The 15,680-nt window shown below is 38.3% G+C and overlaps 1 protein-coding gene across 1 annotated transcript in view; it reads left to right on the forward strand.

The window, feature by feature from the left end:
• Window positions 1–9,845: 9,845 nt before the first annotated feature.
• Window positions 9,846–15,680, forward strand: part of SULF1 (sulfatase 1) — a 66,898-nt gene continuing 61,063 nt past the window's right edge. Inside the window, 1 exon segment of the mRNA XM_085221234.1 lies at window positions 9,846–10,035. Within this exon segment, the coding sequence (XP_085077360.1) occupies window positions 9,864–10,035 (172 nt within the window). The 5' untranslated portion in view covers window positions 9,846–9,863.

Raw genomic sequence — 15,680 nt, forward strand, 5'->3', positions numbered from 1 at the left:
TTCCATGCTTTAAAACTGCTCTCATCTACGGAATCCAGGACTGTGAATCTGAAAATACCTGTGTGCACACTTGAAAGATGAAGAAAGTCTTTCCACAGGCATTTTCACTTAGAAAATGAAAGCACATATATATATGCTACCTTTTCAAAATATTTTCTGAGATAAAGTTATTCACAGAATAATTTCAGCAAGTCATTTTTGAGTCTCTTAGATCTCAGACTGAAGATTATTTTCAAACAACTCTTTGAGATATCCAGAATGCAGGCTGAGTGAATTGGTATTCCACAGGCAGATAAGCTGTATATAGCATATTCTGTCCTCGAACAGGAAAGTGTGGCTCTTATTTCAAGCTTTTTTTTTAATAGAAATACTAATTTTCAGATGGAACTTAATATCTAGATGCTTCCGTTTGGTCTTTTCTCAAGTACCAGTACTGGTTAGCTTATTTTGAAATACTCAGCAAAGACCTTAAAGAATCCTCATGCCAGGGGTTTACTGAAGAATCCACAAGAGGGTGGTTTAAGAAGGTGAGCAGTTCTGTTCAACCCAGTAGATATATTTATTTAGCACAGCAGAACATGTGTATCGAAATCTAAGGACTTGGGTGCTGCTTTGAAAATCTTGACTCTGAAATCCACCTGTTGTATTCCTCACTCATCATTGCTGTCATTCCTGTGACAATTTTTTTTCACCTGGTAGAACATAGCTACTGAAATGCTCCTAATATGGGGGTGAAGCTACTACATGAAGATGATCTTCTGGTCTTCATAGCAGTGGGTCAGCCACAAGTCCCTCTGAGAGTGCCTGTAAAGCACACCCAGGTATGTGCTCGAGTGAGGACAGTGGAACAGCAAGGTGACAGCAGGCAAGAGGGGTTGCAAGGCCTGTTGGGATAAGCTGACAAAAGACCCCATGTTCCTGGGCTGGTGCTATACTTTGCACTCCACAGGGAGCACAGCTTGGAGAACACCGAGGGCTCCTGATCACAAAAGTGAATAAAAATAAGTTTGATGCAAGGGTGGAGTGCTTCTCAGCCTTAAGTCAGTGCAACTTCCTCACTGACTAATCTTCACAGAAGAGGATATGAAGCATCTGTTTTTGTAGCATTGTTTTGTTTTGTTTGACTGTTTACTGCTATTGCTGCGGTGATTTCTCTATTGCATAGGTTTGTTAAGGAGGAACTTGTTTAAAAACACATCTATTGGTCTACCAAGTTATTTTTACATGTAAATCAGTGAAGGTACAACTTCATTTGACTGGACTGGAAAACCCACTTCACAGAGAGAAGCAACCTAATGAGGAAGGTCTTCCTTAAAAGAGAGTACTCAGGACCTGACGAACTGAGTCAATCTTAGTATTCCAATTAAATTCAGTTTGAATATAGTGGGACTAATCAAAAAAAACCTAGAATATATGAGAATTTGTCGTCAGAGCTGGAAGTGAAAGAGAAACTCAGCAGATACCATATGTAGTCTGTAGTGTATATATGTGCATATAGCACTCTTGTAGTGACTGTAAGTACGCAAAGTACTGATGCCAAGAACAAGTTTGCTTTCTATACTGTAGTATAATAGAGTAAGTTTTTCAAAAGCACCTACAGGAACAGCCAAATTTTCCTGAGTATCTAGTGGATGGCAGCTACCTAAATCCCCATTGTGTCTGTGAAAGGCCCAGGCATCTGTGTTATCAGTAAAAGTACATCTGAGATTCTCTCCTAAGAGTACAGGTGCTGCTATGTTTAAATACACAGCTTATGTAGCTTTGCACTGCCATTTCTTCATGCTTCAGTCCTTACTGTGGTTACAGCACAACCTACCTTAACTTGTCCATACAGTAGTGAAGCTGTGTATGTTATGACAAGGAAATTGCCATGTTCTCTGTCTTGTCATACGTAAGTGGATCCATAGATACTCTGTGCTAAAGACGACATATTCATATTCAGGTTAATCGTGTCCATTAGGAAAACAAACTGTTCACCAAATAAAAAAGCAAAAAATCCCTATTTCAAAGAGTGTTGCAGATTTTTGAGGAGGCATAAATGTACCTAAGAAGCAACTTTTTTGAATTTCAAGAGTAGTCTATCTAAATGAGGCAGGAAAAGCTGTTCTCTTGCATGCTTTCTAAGTCCTGTGGACTTAAAAGGGAACTTAAAGAAACGTGCAAACTGTGTTGCTGTTGTTCACCTCTGTGATACGATCTCCCAGTGCAAGACTCCTTACTGGATCACTGAATTATTAGTATGTTATTGTACAGCATGTTTTCATAATGGCCCACACTGTTGATCTGAGCGGGGATATAGCAAAGAGATGTGGTTTTTAAAAGGAATTTTAAAATTACCTTAAATTCCTTCGTACACAAAGGTTACTCTTTATAGTTGAAATACACTTGGAGTCTTTTAGCAATTATACTACCTGGTAGCTGGAAAGCCACTTTCTTTAAAGGTTAAGAAAACCTGATATCAGAAGCCTGTTTGGAGTCTAGTGCACATCTAATTATCTTTCTTGGTCTTAATTATTTAGCAAGTGCTAATAAACTGCACGTATCATGACACTCATGTTTAATAAGCATATAAATTTAATTGATTTTTTTTTTCATCTCTTTGAAGACTCTCAGACACAGAATTCAATCACAAGGCAATGGCATTATAACTTCCAATATAACATCAGGTTTTAATAAGCCTCCTGTTTGCTGCACACATGTGCTTAGGACTGCCTGGAAACCAAATCAGTAGAGAAAAGGGATTACTTTAGATTACTTTGAAATGTGCATTGTTTGAAATGGCCTCTGGTGACCAGCTTTCATGAATGGCTGATTTTACTTGTGGGGCACGTCATCTGGCTCAATTATACCAACCTCTTTTGCATGACAAGTGCACTTCTTGGTTGTGTTGAAATATGAAATTCTAAAACAAAGTAAATCAGATGGTGAGAAATAGATTTGAGAAACTGTATATTATTAGAACCTTGTAAATTAACAGGAGACATTCTTTTTTTGCCAAGAAGTATGTGAGAATTTTCTTTTAAAACTTGTTCACAGATTTGAGGTTAATATAAAAATATTTTTATTTGCTTTAATGTTTTTTAACCATATTAATAGCATTAAAATAAAGGACGTATTTTCCTTTTCTCAAAGACAGTTAATTTCTTCTACAGCTATGTATTTTTAAAATGTTATTGGAGTTTGCTGTTTGACATATGAAGTGCTGGAAACTTTTACCTACTAAGAATATCCCTCAACCTGTATGAAGTTGTAAAAGTAGGTTAGAAAGTGTGCATTAGACTTTCAAGTCACTGCAGGCTTTTTCCTTTCCTGTCTGTGTTTGTGAAATTACAATGCAAAAACTTAACAATAATATAAGGTTATGATTCTCCCTGCCTGCAATTAGTTTAAATTATAGTTACTTTAAATTAATCTAGCCCGAGGCACCAAAGATACATCATTACAATACACAGATTACATTTAGAAGTTGAGCAGATAACTGATTGATTAATAAGGTGTGTTGGAAATCCAATAGATAATGATTAGATTAGACCTAGAGAGGAACTGCATTCTTTGTGTTCACTGTAAATCCTATACTTTACAACTAAGATTAGAGGATTAACCTTTAATAAGAGATGGTAGATACTGTTTTTTTCCTCACTTCTGCTGTACATAAATGTGTTTCCCATGGCTGCAGGCTCGATATTCCCACAGGAAACTGGCCTGCAGATTTATGCTTTTGTGCCTGGTAGCCTGAGATTGCAGTGTTTTCCTTTTAAATAAAAGATACAAGTGTAAGATGTGAGAAAAGCATTAACGTTACTAAACTCAAAACAGTCATCTGTCAACAGCTTTTTCCACTTAAGAACTTCACTGTGTTGGTGTAATTGAGAGTTGTTAGCCTTACTGTTGTTGTCGAGCGTTACAATCCTTTAGTCATCCAGGCCATATGATTTTAAACGAGATTTCTGAATTGCTAGGCTGCTTTGGTGTCTCTTCCCTGAAAATTTATTATGTAATTTCAATCTATCTGTACAATCATCATGAAATTACTAGTTTTGTGATTTTGTTGGGTTTTATTGGATTTTGTTGTTAACTAACTGCCCACCTGTTACGATTCAGACTATGTAAGAGTTTGAGAAGCCCATCCGCCCTTAGACATAAACATCAAAGATTCTGAGAAGCTGTACATATGTTGAGGGTTGAGAAAACCCTCTTCACTCCCTTTCACCTTGAAGTTTCCACATAGGCAAAACGTTCTTGAGTGCAGCAGGATTTCTAGATGGACAAGTTTTAATTTCAAGCAAAGAACTGAAAGTGACAAGTGTAAACCACTGATCCTGACCTTTGTGAGGACCTTGGTGGGTGAAGCCACCTCCATTTAACATGATGCATATGATGAAGATGTCTGACCTTATGGGCAGTCTCACCAGGTTTTCAAGTGCACCAGACCAAGGTGCCCACCAATGTGACTAAACACCGAAGTCATATTGGAAATTATAAAACACTGTCAATATCATATCATATCACAGAATGGCTTATGTTGGAAGGAACCTTAAATAAAGATCATTAAGCTCCATCCCTCTGCCATGAGCAGGGCTGCTGACCACTGCATCAGGCTGCCCAGGGCCCCATCCGACCTGGCCTTCAACACCTCCAAAGATGAGGCATCAACAGCTTCTCTGGACAGCTGTGCCAGCACCTCACCACCCTTTGAATAAATATTTTTTTCCAAGCAGCTAACCTAAGTTTCACCTCCTTTAGTTTTAAGACATTCCCCCTTGCCCTGTCCCAACCAGACTGTATAAGAATTTGATCCCCCTCCTGCTTTTAAGTTCCCCTCAAGTACTGGAAGGTCACAGTGAAGTCTCACCGAGCCTTCTCTTCTCCAAGCTAAAGAAGCCCAACTCCCTCAGCCTTTCTTCATAGGAGATGTGCTCCAGCCCTCCAGTCATCTTTGTGGTCCACCATCTGGCAGCAGCAGGAGGGTGGCACCAAGCTTACAGTGTATTACATGCACCTGACCTTTCTCTGCTTTTTCTGGATATTCGGGATTCTTTTTGTTGTGATTTGCTCTTCTACTTTTCTTGTTGAAATTCTGGTTTTAAGGAAACAGAGAACTCTAGGGACATATTCCTGTCAAAAATCTTCGTTAAAGATAAAACTGTAAAGTCAACTGATCATACGTAAAATACATATGATGATAGTACTCTTCTGCTTGGGATCAGGAAAGAATGATCATACACCTGTCATGATTGATGTTTAATATTTTGTGTGTTTGAAGATTTTTATCCATTTATTTACACATATTAAATATATATATATATATCCAAAATAGTCTTTTGCATAAAAGGCATAAGACAATTTATCATATGCAATGATAAGGTATCCGTTGTTTTTTTTTTTTTTTCCATGGTTTTGATAATATTCATCCAAGTTTCTAATGTTTGTCTGCAAATCTCAAAAATTTCCTAAGTATCACAACATTTATATGTGGAATATGTCTTAGTTATATACAACAATTTGTGGAATCAGGAAACTTAAGTATGGCATAATAATCAATAGGATACTGGATAGTAACGAAGAACAAAGCACTTAACTATGAAATTGCCATCACAGTAGGAGGGAGTTCCTTCATTTGGGATCTCTGGTATACTTCACATTCATAATTTTCTGGGCATATATATTTCTAACATTAGGGGAACTAAAATTTGAATTCTGGTTCTCAGCTCCACAATCCACAGTCTATGTTAGTCTTATTATTAATATGTCTTTCCTTGTCCAGAGTAGATCCATTTTTGTTTGTAAGGCTTTAACTGTGACTTTGGATCACATGCCGTCCTCTTCACAGTTGTAAGAAAACACTAGAAATGTGATGTAGGGAAGATAAAGTTGTCAACCCTTTGTTACCACTTGGTTGTGCATTGCTGGAGCACTGTGTATGTCATGGTCTTGGGGACAGCTGTACATCCAGAAGCCATACTCATTATCCCCACATTTGCCTTCAGATTTATAAACAAGAAAGAAATCTGTTCATGTAAGGCAGATTCTCAATACAAGGATATGTGAAGGCCACATTTGAAATGCATGAAAATAGTGAAGTCCACACATCTTTGAAGCTTATAATGGAGAAATACACTTAAGGATATTCAGTAACTTTGTTTAATAAACAAAATGCATGATCTTGGACAGACTTTTATTGGCCAAACACTAAGTGGCATTTTGGGTGAGCACAGTAAAAAATGTGCATGTCAAAACAATTTGGATTTTTCAAAGTGAAAATGACCTTTTTTCAAAACAGACTGTCATTTGTTGTGTTCCAAATTAAATACAAAAAAAAAAAAAAAAAAACCTTAAACACTTCTTGACTAAAATGAATATAAAATGTACAGATAGTTTCAAAAGATATTATTCTATGTTTCGCTTTTCCTCCTGGTCACTAAAGAGACCTTGAAATAAAGTCCTCCTAGTTTTTTTATTCCACTGACAAAAAGTGGCCCTTCTTTGCCAGTGTAATTTAAGTTTCACGGGTAATTAATTCTCCATGCCAACGAGTCCTTGAACTGCTTGTTATAATACTAGCAACATAGAACCAAGTAAAGAACCAAGTTTTCAGATTCTGTCCCATTAAAGGTGAGTACAAACTATGAATTTGTGCTTCTGGGGAGGGAGTGACTAAAATAAAAATTACATCCAGATGAGGAAAAAGAGTTTCTGGATTTCCTGCTGCTCTGGTTTCATTTATTTGTTGACAATGTTTCAGTTGTCAAAGGTACAATCTTTTGGAAAAATGTAACTTATATCTATAAAATAGCATATGTATAGAAGTTACAATTAGTATTTGTAAATTCTGCTCAAGGAAAACATTTCCTATTGCAGTCTTGATTTCTGAACACTACACAATATTTGTTACGTTTACATCCGCATGTGAATTTGAAAAGATCTCTTTTATAATTTCTCATATTTTTGTCTATTTCCCAAAACGAATTACAGTGTCTGTAGGGACACTTGTAGACTACCAGACAGTATCCAACACAAACATTGCAGCCTTATCTTCCCTGTCATGGCTGTATTTTGACAGTTTTCTTTACTTCATTTCCTTCTGGAACTGGGAATCAGACTGTAAGAGGGCAGGTTCTCAAAGAATATTTCCAAATAAAGATTTGTCTTATGTAAAAATGAAATTATTATGAGTGACAAAAGGTGGTATTACTGTGCTCGTGTGCAAGAACAATCCAATGAAACTTGGTTAACTAATTTCATACATACAGATCAGTCTTTATCGTTTCCTTTATCCATCAAGGCGAAAAAAATTAGATAGTTGGAAAAGAAACTCTTCATACTCATTTTTCCATAATAGAATTGTTTAAGGTAGCCCTGGCTTGCTCAAAAAAACTAAAGCTAAATGATTTTTTATAAAAAACAGCACTTCCCAAAGAGGGTAAAATGAATAATGCTTGTCAATGTTAATTTGCATTAGTGTGAATTTTATTAGCACTAAGATGTAATTGTCAAGAACTTGCAGTTTCGTACTGTGGGGGATTATTCAAACACGTTGGTGCCAATGTTTGCTCAGTGCAGTCAGGATGACTGCACTTTCTGGGTCAACATTGTCTGAAAAAGTTTGCTGTACAGTACAACTGATGTAAGAAACTAAACATTGAGTCTCACTTCACGTATCCTTTCACTCTTTGTGAGGTGAGTCAAAGTTTTGCTATTTAAAGATCAGACGTAGAGAAATCATATTTCTCCTTTGCACCAAGAGCATGTAGTGCCTGGTGTCTGTCAGAAGAATGCTTAATTCTTCGGTAACCTTGTTCTTCAGTGCTTTTGTTGGCTTCTGTGCTCAGCTTAGAACAAAATACAGGAAAACTGAAGTATTTTTAATAGTCAGTCTGGGCTAATGACAGACTTCCAGTCTGCTTACCTGAGTGTTGTGTAATCATCCAAATGGCATGTAATTTTCAGTGCCCAGCCCCGATATTGGCTTTGCAGTGCTACAGTGCTCATCAGAAGCTGCAATGTTTGATGGAGCAGAGACAATGAAAGACAAGATCTCTCTGCAACAGACACTTGGATTTTCCTTTTAAAGACATTCACACTCTTCTGGTGTAATTACAGCCTGCCAGAGTGAGAAGCATGAAACTGTTTAGCTTGTGAAGCTTAAAATAAAAGGTGTACGTGAAAACAAGAACACAATCCTTTTCCTAGCAGTCCGATACCAAATCCCTTCCCCTCCCTCTCCTATGGCTTCTTCCCTGAAATTTAGAGCACCTTCCTATTAATGTATTTTTAGGTGAGTGATGAGACTTCTTTCTTTTTTTTTTTTTTTTCTTTTGTTACACTCTTTGCACTTAGTTGTGGGTTTATTGTTAATGTTTTTTGTCTTAATACACAACTCAGCTTGGGAGCACAGATCTTTTGAATGGTGCTCCAGTCTAATTATATCATGTCCACCCCAGTTCCCATGCAGCCTTCCCCTTCCCCATAAGCAGACTTCTTGAATGTTCTTGGACTTGGGTGGTGGGGGGTTTACTGACTGATGTCACCGTGCTTCATCTGTAGTCCCAAAATTATATATGTGGCAGGTCAGTACCCTGGAGGGAGCAGGCTTGACTCCACTGTTTCTTTCCCCCCGCTTCCCTTTTGCCCCCAGAAATTCCTCCTTTCCATTGTGTAACGGGACGGTTTTGCAGTGCTTCGCTCAGTAATGCAAAAAATGTTCAAGTATGAGTGGCTGCCCATTCCTCCCCAGGCCAATCAGTCATTCTCAGCCGCAGGTTTAAATCTGCTGCAGCAAAGGCAAGCCTCTGTGCTTGCATTGGGTCTTACAAAAGCAAGGCTGTGTGACTGACAGGCATGGAGAGGGGGCTCCAATAACGCACCCAGCCGAGTCTGGAAACGGAGTATCAAGGACAAGGCTGCGCCAGGGGTACCGTGCATTATGGATGAGGCATGCGGGTCCACTGCTGATTGATTGAGGGACAGTTACGCTTCTTCACAATGCTGGGTAAGATCATCTGGACTGTCACTTAATATGAGCTTTCTTGTCAGAGGGAAGATGACTTTTCATGTCGTGATCTAGTGCAGATTGCAAATGACAGCCTAGCTCTCCTCTCTGCTTTGTAAGGGTTTAGCCGCTTGTGCAGGTGAGTTAAGCTAAAATAGCTTTATCGCTTGCCAGGTGCCATAAGCTGGAATTAACTCTTATTTGCAGAATCTCAGGCTGCCTATAAATGTTGCAAAAGCACCTGTGTTTGATGACAGGATGCGTATCTCCTTGATCTCTAGCAGCCAAGGTGCCATCTAATCGCTGCATGGGTATGTATAGTATTAAATTAAGCTGGTGAGCTGAGGGGAATGCAAATTTTTTTTTTATTCTTCTATTTCAGGACAGAGGAAGAAGCTGTTCTGAACAGTTCTGGAGACTTTGAAGCACAGGCACAGCGCTGAGGTCTTTGACTGACAGACCTTCTGCTTTCTCCTTCTTGCAGGGCTCCTCCTACAGATGTTCTGAACACGTCTGCATCCCAGCAATTTTGTACTGTGCCCAGGTACTGATTGTACAGAACATGCTGCATAAAAAGAAGCATGGGGTGTAGGAGAAGGAGCACTATGAGGAATATACCAGGAGAAAGTGTAGTTGCAGAAGGACCAAGTTTATTCTTAGAAAATGATAGATTAAAGCTCCTATTCAACAATATGGCTTATAGTCATGTCAGACAGTATGTGTCAGGTTTGACTTCCCTGAGTATCATCTTCTCACTGTGTGACTGGAAGTTTAATTATTGCTTGAACAGAATTTCTTTTCCTCCTTGCAGGTCTTGAAAACTAGAGTTCAGGCACTTCTGGATTGTTTTTTTCATTGAAATACTGGAAATACTATGAAGACCTCTTGGTTTGCACTCCTCTTGGCAGTGCTCAGTACTGAACTGCTGACAAGTCATTCTTCCACTCTCAAGTCCCTGAGGTTCAGAGGCCGTGTGCAGCAGGAGCGAAAAAATATCAGACCAAATATCATCCTTGTGCTCACAGATGACCAAGACGTGGAACTAGGTGAGAAGAAATTCTTATTTGCTACTTCATTTCCTCATGCATCTTTCAGTAATTTCTGCCAGGCAAGTACTTTAAACTCAGAGAAGGCAGTGGTTCTGAAACAATATCAGAATGTGAGACAGATTTGGAAAATGAGTTAACAAATATTATTTAATAGTATTTATAAGGTTTAATTCCAGACTTTAGGAAATACATGCTTGTCAAAATCAGCTGTAAAAGGACACATAAGATTAATTTTTATGTGAATTATTACAATATTTGAAATTGATGTGTTTTAAAACTATGGTCCATATATAACAGTAAGATAGTTTTGCTTTCAGCAGTTTACTAAATATGTGAGTACAAGGTGGGGGTATTTCAGCCAGGAGTGATTTTTCACGTATTTATTCTTAGGGTGGAAAATGTTAAAACACTTGGATGATGTTCCAGGAGACCTTTGAATGTTTTCCATTAAGTAAGTTAGAAAGACATTATAATGGTTATGCATATAACTGATTTTTCATTCACTGCCTGAAGTGAAAAATTAAGGAGAGAAAGAGGATCATTTAGGTTACTCCCAAGCAAATATTTTAGTTCTGGGGATGAAAGGTAGGATCAAAAAGGTGAAAAAATGGCAAATCAATTTGAAATGAAATCTTGCATTCTTAGGGTTTTTTAATGAAAGGCATGCTTTTAATAAAAGTAAGGTGGATTTTTAAACAAAATGCCATATAGGTTGAAAAAGCAAAATGCTTCTCTCGTAAAACTTGTAACCAAATAATTCATTTCTTCTAAGATCACATACATTCAGCCAGAAACCTGTAGACAAAAGGTGGCTTAGATCTAAAAGCAGCCCCGGAAACTCATGACTTATTGGCATTTTTGTATTTGTCATTATACAGTAATAATTTACTCAGTCTTTTCGGATTGTGAGAATACAATTAAGAAATTGTATTTTGTGACTGAGGGTTAATCCTTTGACGCAGCAGCTATCCCCCACAGCTCCACAAGCAGGCCCTGAGATCTGAGTACATCTTATCTATTTCATTTCTTGCTCTTTCAAACGTCTGCTCTGTTTAGCTGTGCTGCATAATGAATGGCTGTTCCTGGCTCTATTTTTGGCCTAAAATACAGCTATTACAATAGGAATGCATTTCTTCTGGATAGAGTCGTTCTGAAAATTTCACTAAAAGGGTCAAGTCACATCTTCCTTTTTGTGGTCAGAAAGAGCCTGCGTTCTCCAGGGCGCTGGGGAAGGTAGGTCAGCAGACACACATCTCTGAACAGTGTTACCGATGAGCTGTCTTCAGTCTTGCGAGAGGGTGTGCGAGTGGTGAAAGAGCAGGAAGGATGTGGCAAGCCACTTTGTTCATTTTGTGGAGCTCCTCTCTTTGAAAGCCGCACTGGATGCTCACAGAGGCTCTGGCTCTTATTAACAAGAAGTTGAGCAATAGTCTGGACATACGTGCATTCCCACTGCATTGAATGAAGACTCAGGTTTCCCCTTTTCATAGATCATTTCACAGGAAACAGGATTCAGCCCCAAGACTTACTGTACTGCATTATTTGCACTTCTACTAATAAATCATTCTGCTTATTTGAAAAACAAAGCCATACTGTTTTCCTTGTGTGAATTATCCCCTTGCCCTTTTGTGATTCCTGAGAAAAAATCCCAAGTTTCCCAGAGGTCAATGGGAAGTAACAGTGTATGCCACAAACAGAATAAAGCTTAGGGCACAATTATCCAAAACTCACAAGACCGAAAGTCTCTTGATATGGATTATTTGCTCTTATATTCCCAGCATGAACATTTCTAAAAGCTGTTCTAAATGAATGCTTGAACATAAAAGCATATAAGGTGCACTACAGACTTCAATCAGGAAAGATTTGTCTCCAGAGCATGTGTAGGCATTGAACCAAAATATTCAGCTGCCTGAGTGCAAATGATATAGAGGGGAATTATCTGAAGTAAAATTTCCAGGAACCTGAGAACTTGCATTTAGTTAGTGCTCAAAGCAGGCTGTCATATTGATCTGTACTGTCCCCCTGAGTTCTGCATTCTGAATACAAAGTTTAGCAGAGCTGCTGTCTCATACAACTTATCAGATAAAACCCCCAAATTTCTCCACAACTCCAGTCAGTTCTTATACATGCTGGGAGGAGTGTGGTACAAAGGAAGGGTATTACTGATCAGCTTGAAGATAGTGGCTTAACCAGTATGAAGCAGCCTGTTCACAGCTCTTAAGAAAAATCAGCAAGAACTTTGGTCTCAGGGCTGGGAACTGATTGGACAAATTGGACCTATGTGTACTTTCTAGCCCCACCAAGATTCTGAAAGTAGAGGCAGAACTGCCTGGCACTGAGGCAAACTCATATTTGGCTCAAGACTGGCACATTGATGCAGTTTGGCTCAAGACAAAACGCCAGGTTCCACAGGAGCCAGGAGCCACTGCACCCCTGAAGACAGCGTATTGCTGCTCCTCAAGGCAGTGGCCCCAACTTCCACTGAGGTCAGGTCTATATTCCTTTCAGAAATGAGGATAGGTATTTCCAACTTTATGCTCAGTCTTTAATCACTTCCTCAGTCCTCAAGCTTCTACATCACTTCTTTCTCCTATGTACTTCTATATATCAGTCCCTCAAGCCATGACTCCACAGTAATTCACAAAATCCTCACTGTGAATAGTTTTTTGTGTAATGTCAAAAAGGAGTCAAAGCTAATTAATACTTCGGCAATTCCAGTATTCCTAACTCAGAGCCCTTTGAGATATTGGAGAAGTATGAAAAAGCTTAAAAAAGTGGGGGGAAAATTCCAAAGAACTAAAATAAGATAACTACCTCTTCCCACTTGTTTACAGCCTATTGCACCACCCAACAAAAATCTAAATAAATGGATTTCTACCTATATATACATACATATAGATGGATGGATTTCTATCTGTATATACATACATATAAATGCATCCTTTGCCTTCAGCTGTTGGTGAAGTGATCACAGCTGACCACATCATATGAGGCATAATTTGCCTGATTTCCTTTCCAGCTTCATTAGAAATTTCAAAGCACTAAAAAATGTAAGCTGAAAAAATGAAGATATGTTCTGAGATTTTCAAGAGCCCATCACCTTCCAGTTGCCTTGCTTTCAAACAAATTAAGATAAGATGGTTTTAGCTGTCCCATTGTATAGATGCCCACCTGTGATACATATGGGTAAAAATCCATACCAGCATTACTACTTTTTATGAAACCTTGGTTACTACACATTTCTCAACATATGAGGAAAATAGTTGGAGATGTGACACTGAATTTTGTGTTTGACAAAACTTGCTCACTTCTGTGTCCAAAATGGCTGTTCCCAGTTATCTGGTTCCCTTCAGGTGCTTCCCACTTGGTCATGTAGAGCGCGAGCATCCTGCTGTCAGACAGCGCCTGAATGTGAGTGCCCTGAAGACTGTGGGCCAGATGGTAGAGAGCACAAGCTGTGAGGAGAGCTACAGACAGCAAAGGATTATAACTTCTATGAACAAGTTTTATCTCCTGTTTATGTTTTGTTTTCCAAATGAGGAAGTCTCACCTGCTTTGAAGTGTCTGTTTCAGAATTTCCAGAGGGGCTAAATCTATTATCAGTGTCAGTAAGTGCATACCTGGAGGAAAAACTTACTCGTAAACAGCAGGTTTGCAAGAGAAGAGGGCTGACCAAGCAGAGGAATGAGGAATTGCTCTAACAACTATTCATCTCCAATGCAGAGAGGCATGAAAGTGCACAGTGGCCCTGCTCCTGCTACCGTGCATTACAGTAGCACAGCAGTGCACTCTCATCCAAACACCTACAAGCACTTTGCAGCTGAGCTCTGTCATAAACTGACAGTTCAAAAATGTCTGAGCTATTAAAAAAAAAAAAAAAAGAAAGGAAAAAAAAGAGGGGGGGAAAAGGAAAAGCCAACCTTGTGTCCAAAATAAAGACATGTAGAATGAGAAATATCTCTCATTTGATTATAATTTAGTAACTCAGTGAAATGCTCCCGCTCATACAAATGGAAGACCTTTCATGCTCAGGGAGCTCTGAATCACTCTCTTAGATCTCTATATCTCTAAACACATGATTTTTATCTGTACTGAGTTCAGGAAAGCGCAAATCCAAATACTCAGTATTTAGAAAAGAAAGACTTTGAAAGAGGAAGAATCCAAAATGAATCTTTGGCTATCTCTGCTTAGGGTGCTGAATGTATCCTTAAAGACAGGTTTTGATATTGCACCGGGAAATACTCAACAATCATAGAATCATAGAATCTATTAAGATTGGAAAAGTCCACTTAGATCATCTAGTCATCACCACCATGCCCACTAATCACATCCCTCAAGAGCCATAAACCATTTCAAGAACTGCCTCTTTCTCTTTTTTAATGAAAACAATTGAGATGCAAAAGATTTCACACTCAGCACTGACTCTTTAGCCCAAAAGCAAAACAGAGCATGCTGAACGTTAGCTAACAGCTAATCTTCATAAGATTTTACTGCTTACATCTAAAGATGAACTTCTTGGCAGTTCTGTGTTTTTAGAGATATTTCTTTTGTGGTTTAATGTTGTTTTTTAAGTGATCCAAGCACAACCATCAAGAAAAACTCTTATTCTATCCATGGAATCAATGCTTCTAATTTTAATTTTACATTTAAGCTGACCGCTGTCAATTATGAAAAATGAATTGTAAAACCAAAGGAAAAAAAAAAAAAAAGGAAAGCAGAATTCCAGAACTGTCTTTTTACAGCCAAAATTGTGTATTAAAATTCACAGACGTTTCCTGGCTGCATACTGATATACCCATAGTTCACACTCACCCTTCAATCTCTGCTCCTTTGGATAACCAAAAGAGCAAAGCTTGACAGCTGTCAGCAGGTAGTGACAGACTCTATCAGGAACTGTTCAGCCTTTTTGCAGTCAGAAGCATGCAAGCCCTGCCAGTCTCGCCTTTTTTTTTTTAAGATGTTTCAAATGACCCCAAAAAATTTTTCAATTGAATCAATGCAAAAGTGTGTTGAGAATGCAAGAGTTTCTTGAGAAAGGTGCTGAATTTTGCTAATACTTTTTGCATGCACATTCATCTCCAAAATCTGATTTTGAGCTCAGTATCTTAGTTTTGGAACTAGCCATGCTGATCCTGAATCCAGAGAAGGACTAGGACCTTAGGAAGATCACTACCAAATTCTCTCTTTCCCTTCCCAACCATCTAGTCATTCCTTCCCTTCCTCCTTCCTTCTTTATGCCCTCTCTCTCTCGTTTATTATCTGATAAAAGAGAAGGAATTGTAATAGATTCGTTAGCAGCCTCAGAATTTTACATATTTTACTGGCACATTGATGCAGTCTGTATAAAATACTCTTTTCCTAGAGCAGTGTTTGGAGAACTGTTGACCTATAAATTTAATATAGTTCAAAAGTTCTAATGCTATATTTCTAGGTTAGTCTGCACTTCTGCTTTGCTTTGAAGCCTGAGGGGGAAAAAAAGCCAAACTCAATCTTTCTGGAATCCAAAAAAATATTTTTCATTGATATAAAAAAAGATTTTATATTTTCTTCTAAAATTACCTAAGTTATGGAGTAATAGAGACTGATGTCTGAAAGAAAGGTCACCACTGATACTCTGCTTTTAATGACAAAATAGCATCCAG

Source organism: Meleagris gallopavo, chromosome 3 (assembly GCF_905368555.1).
Source record: "Meleagris gallopavo chromosome 3, MGAL_WU_HG_1.1, whole genome shotgun sequence".
NCBI classification, from domain to species: domain Eukaryota; kingdom Metazoa; phylum Chordata; class Aves; order Galliformes; family Phasianidae; genus Meleagris; species Meleagris gallopavo.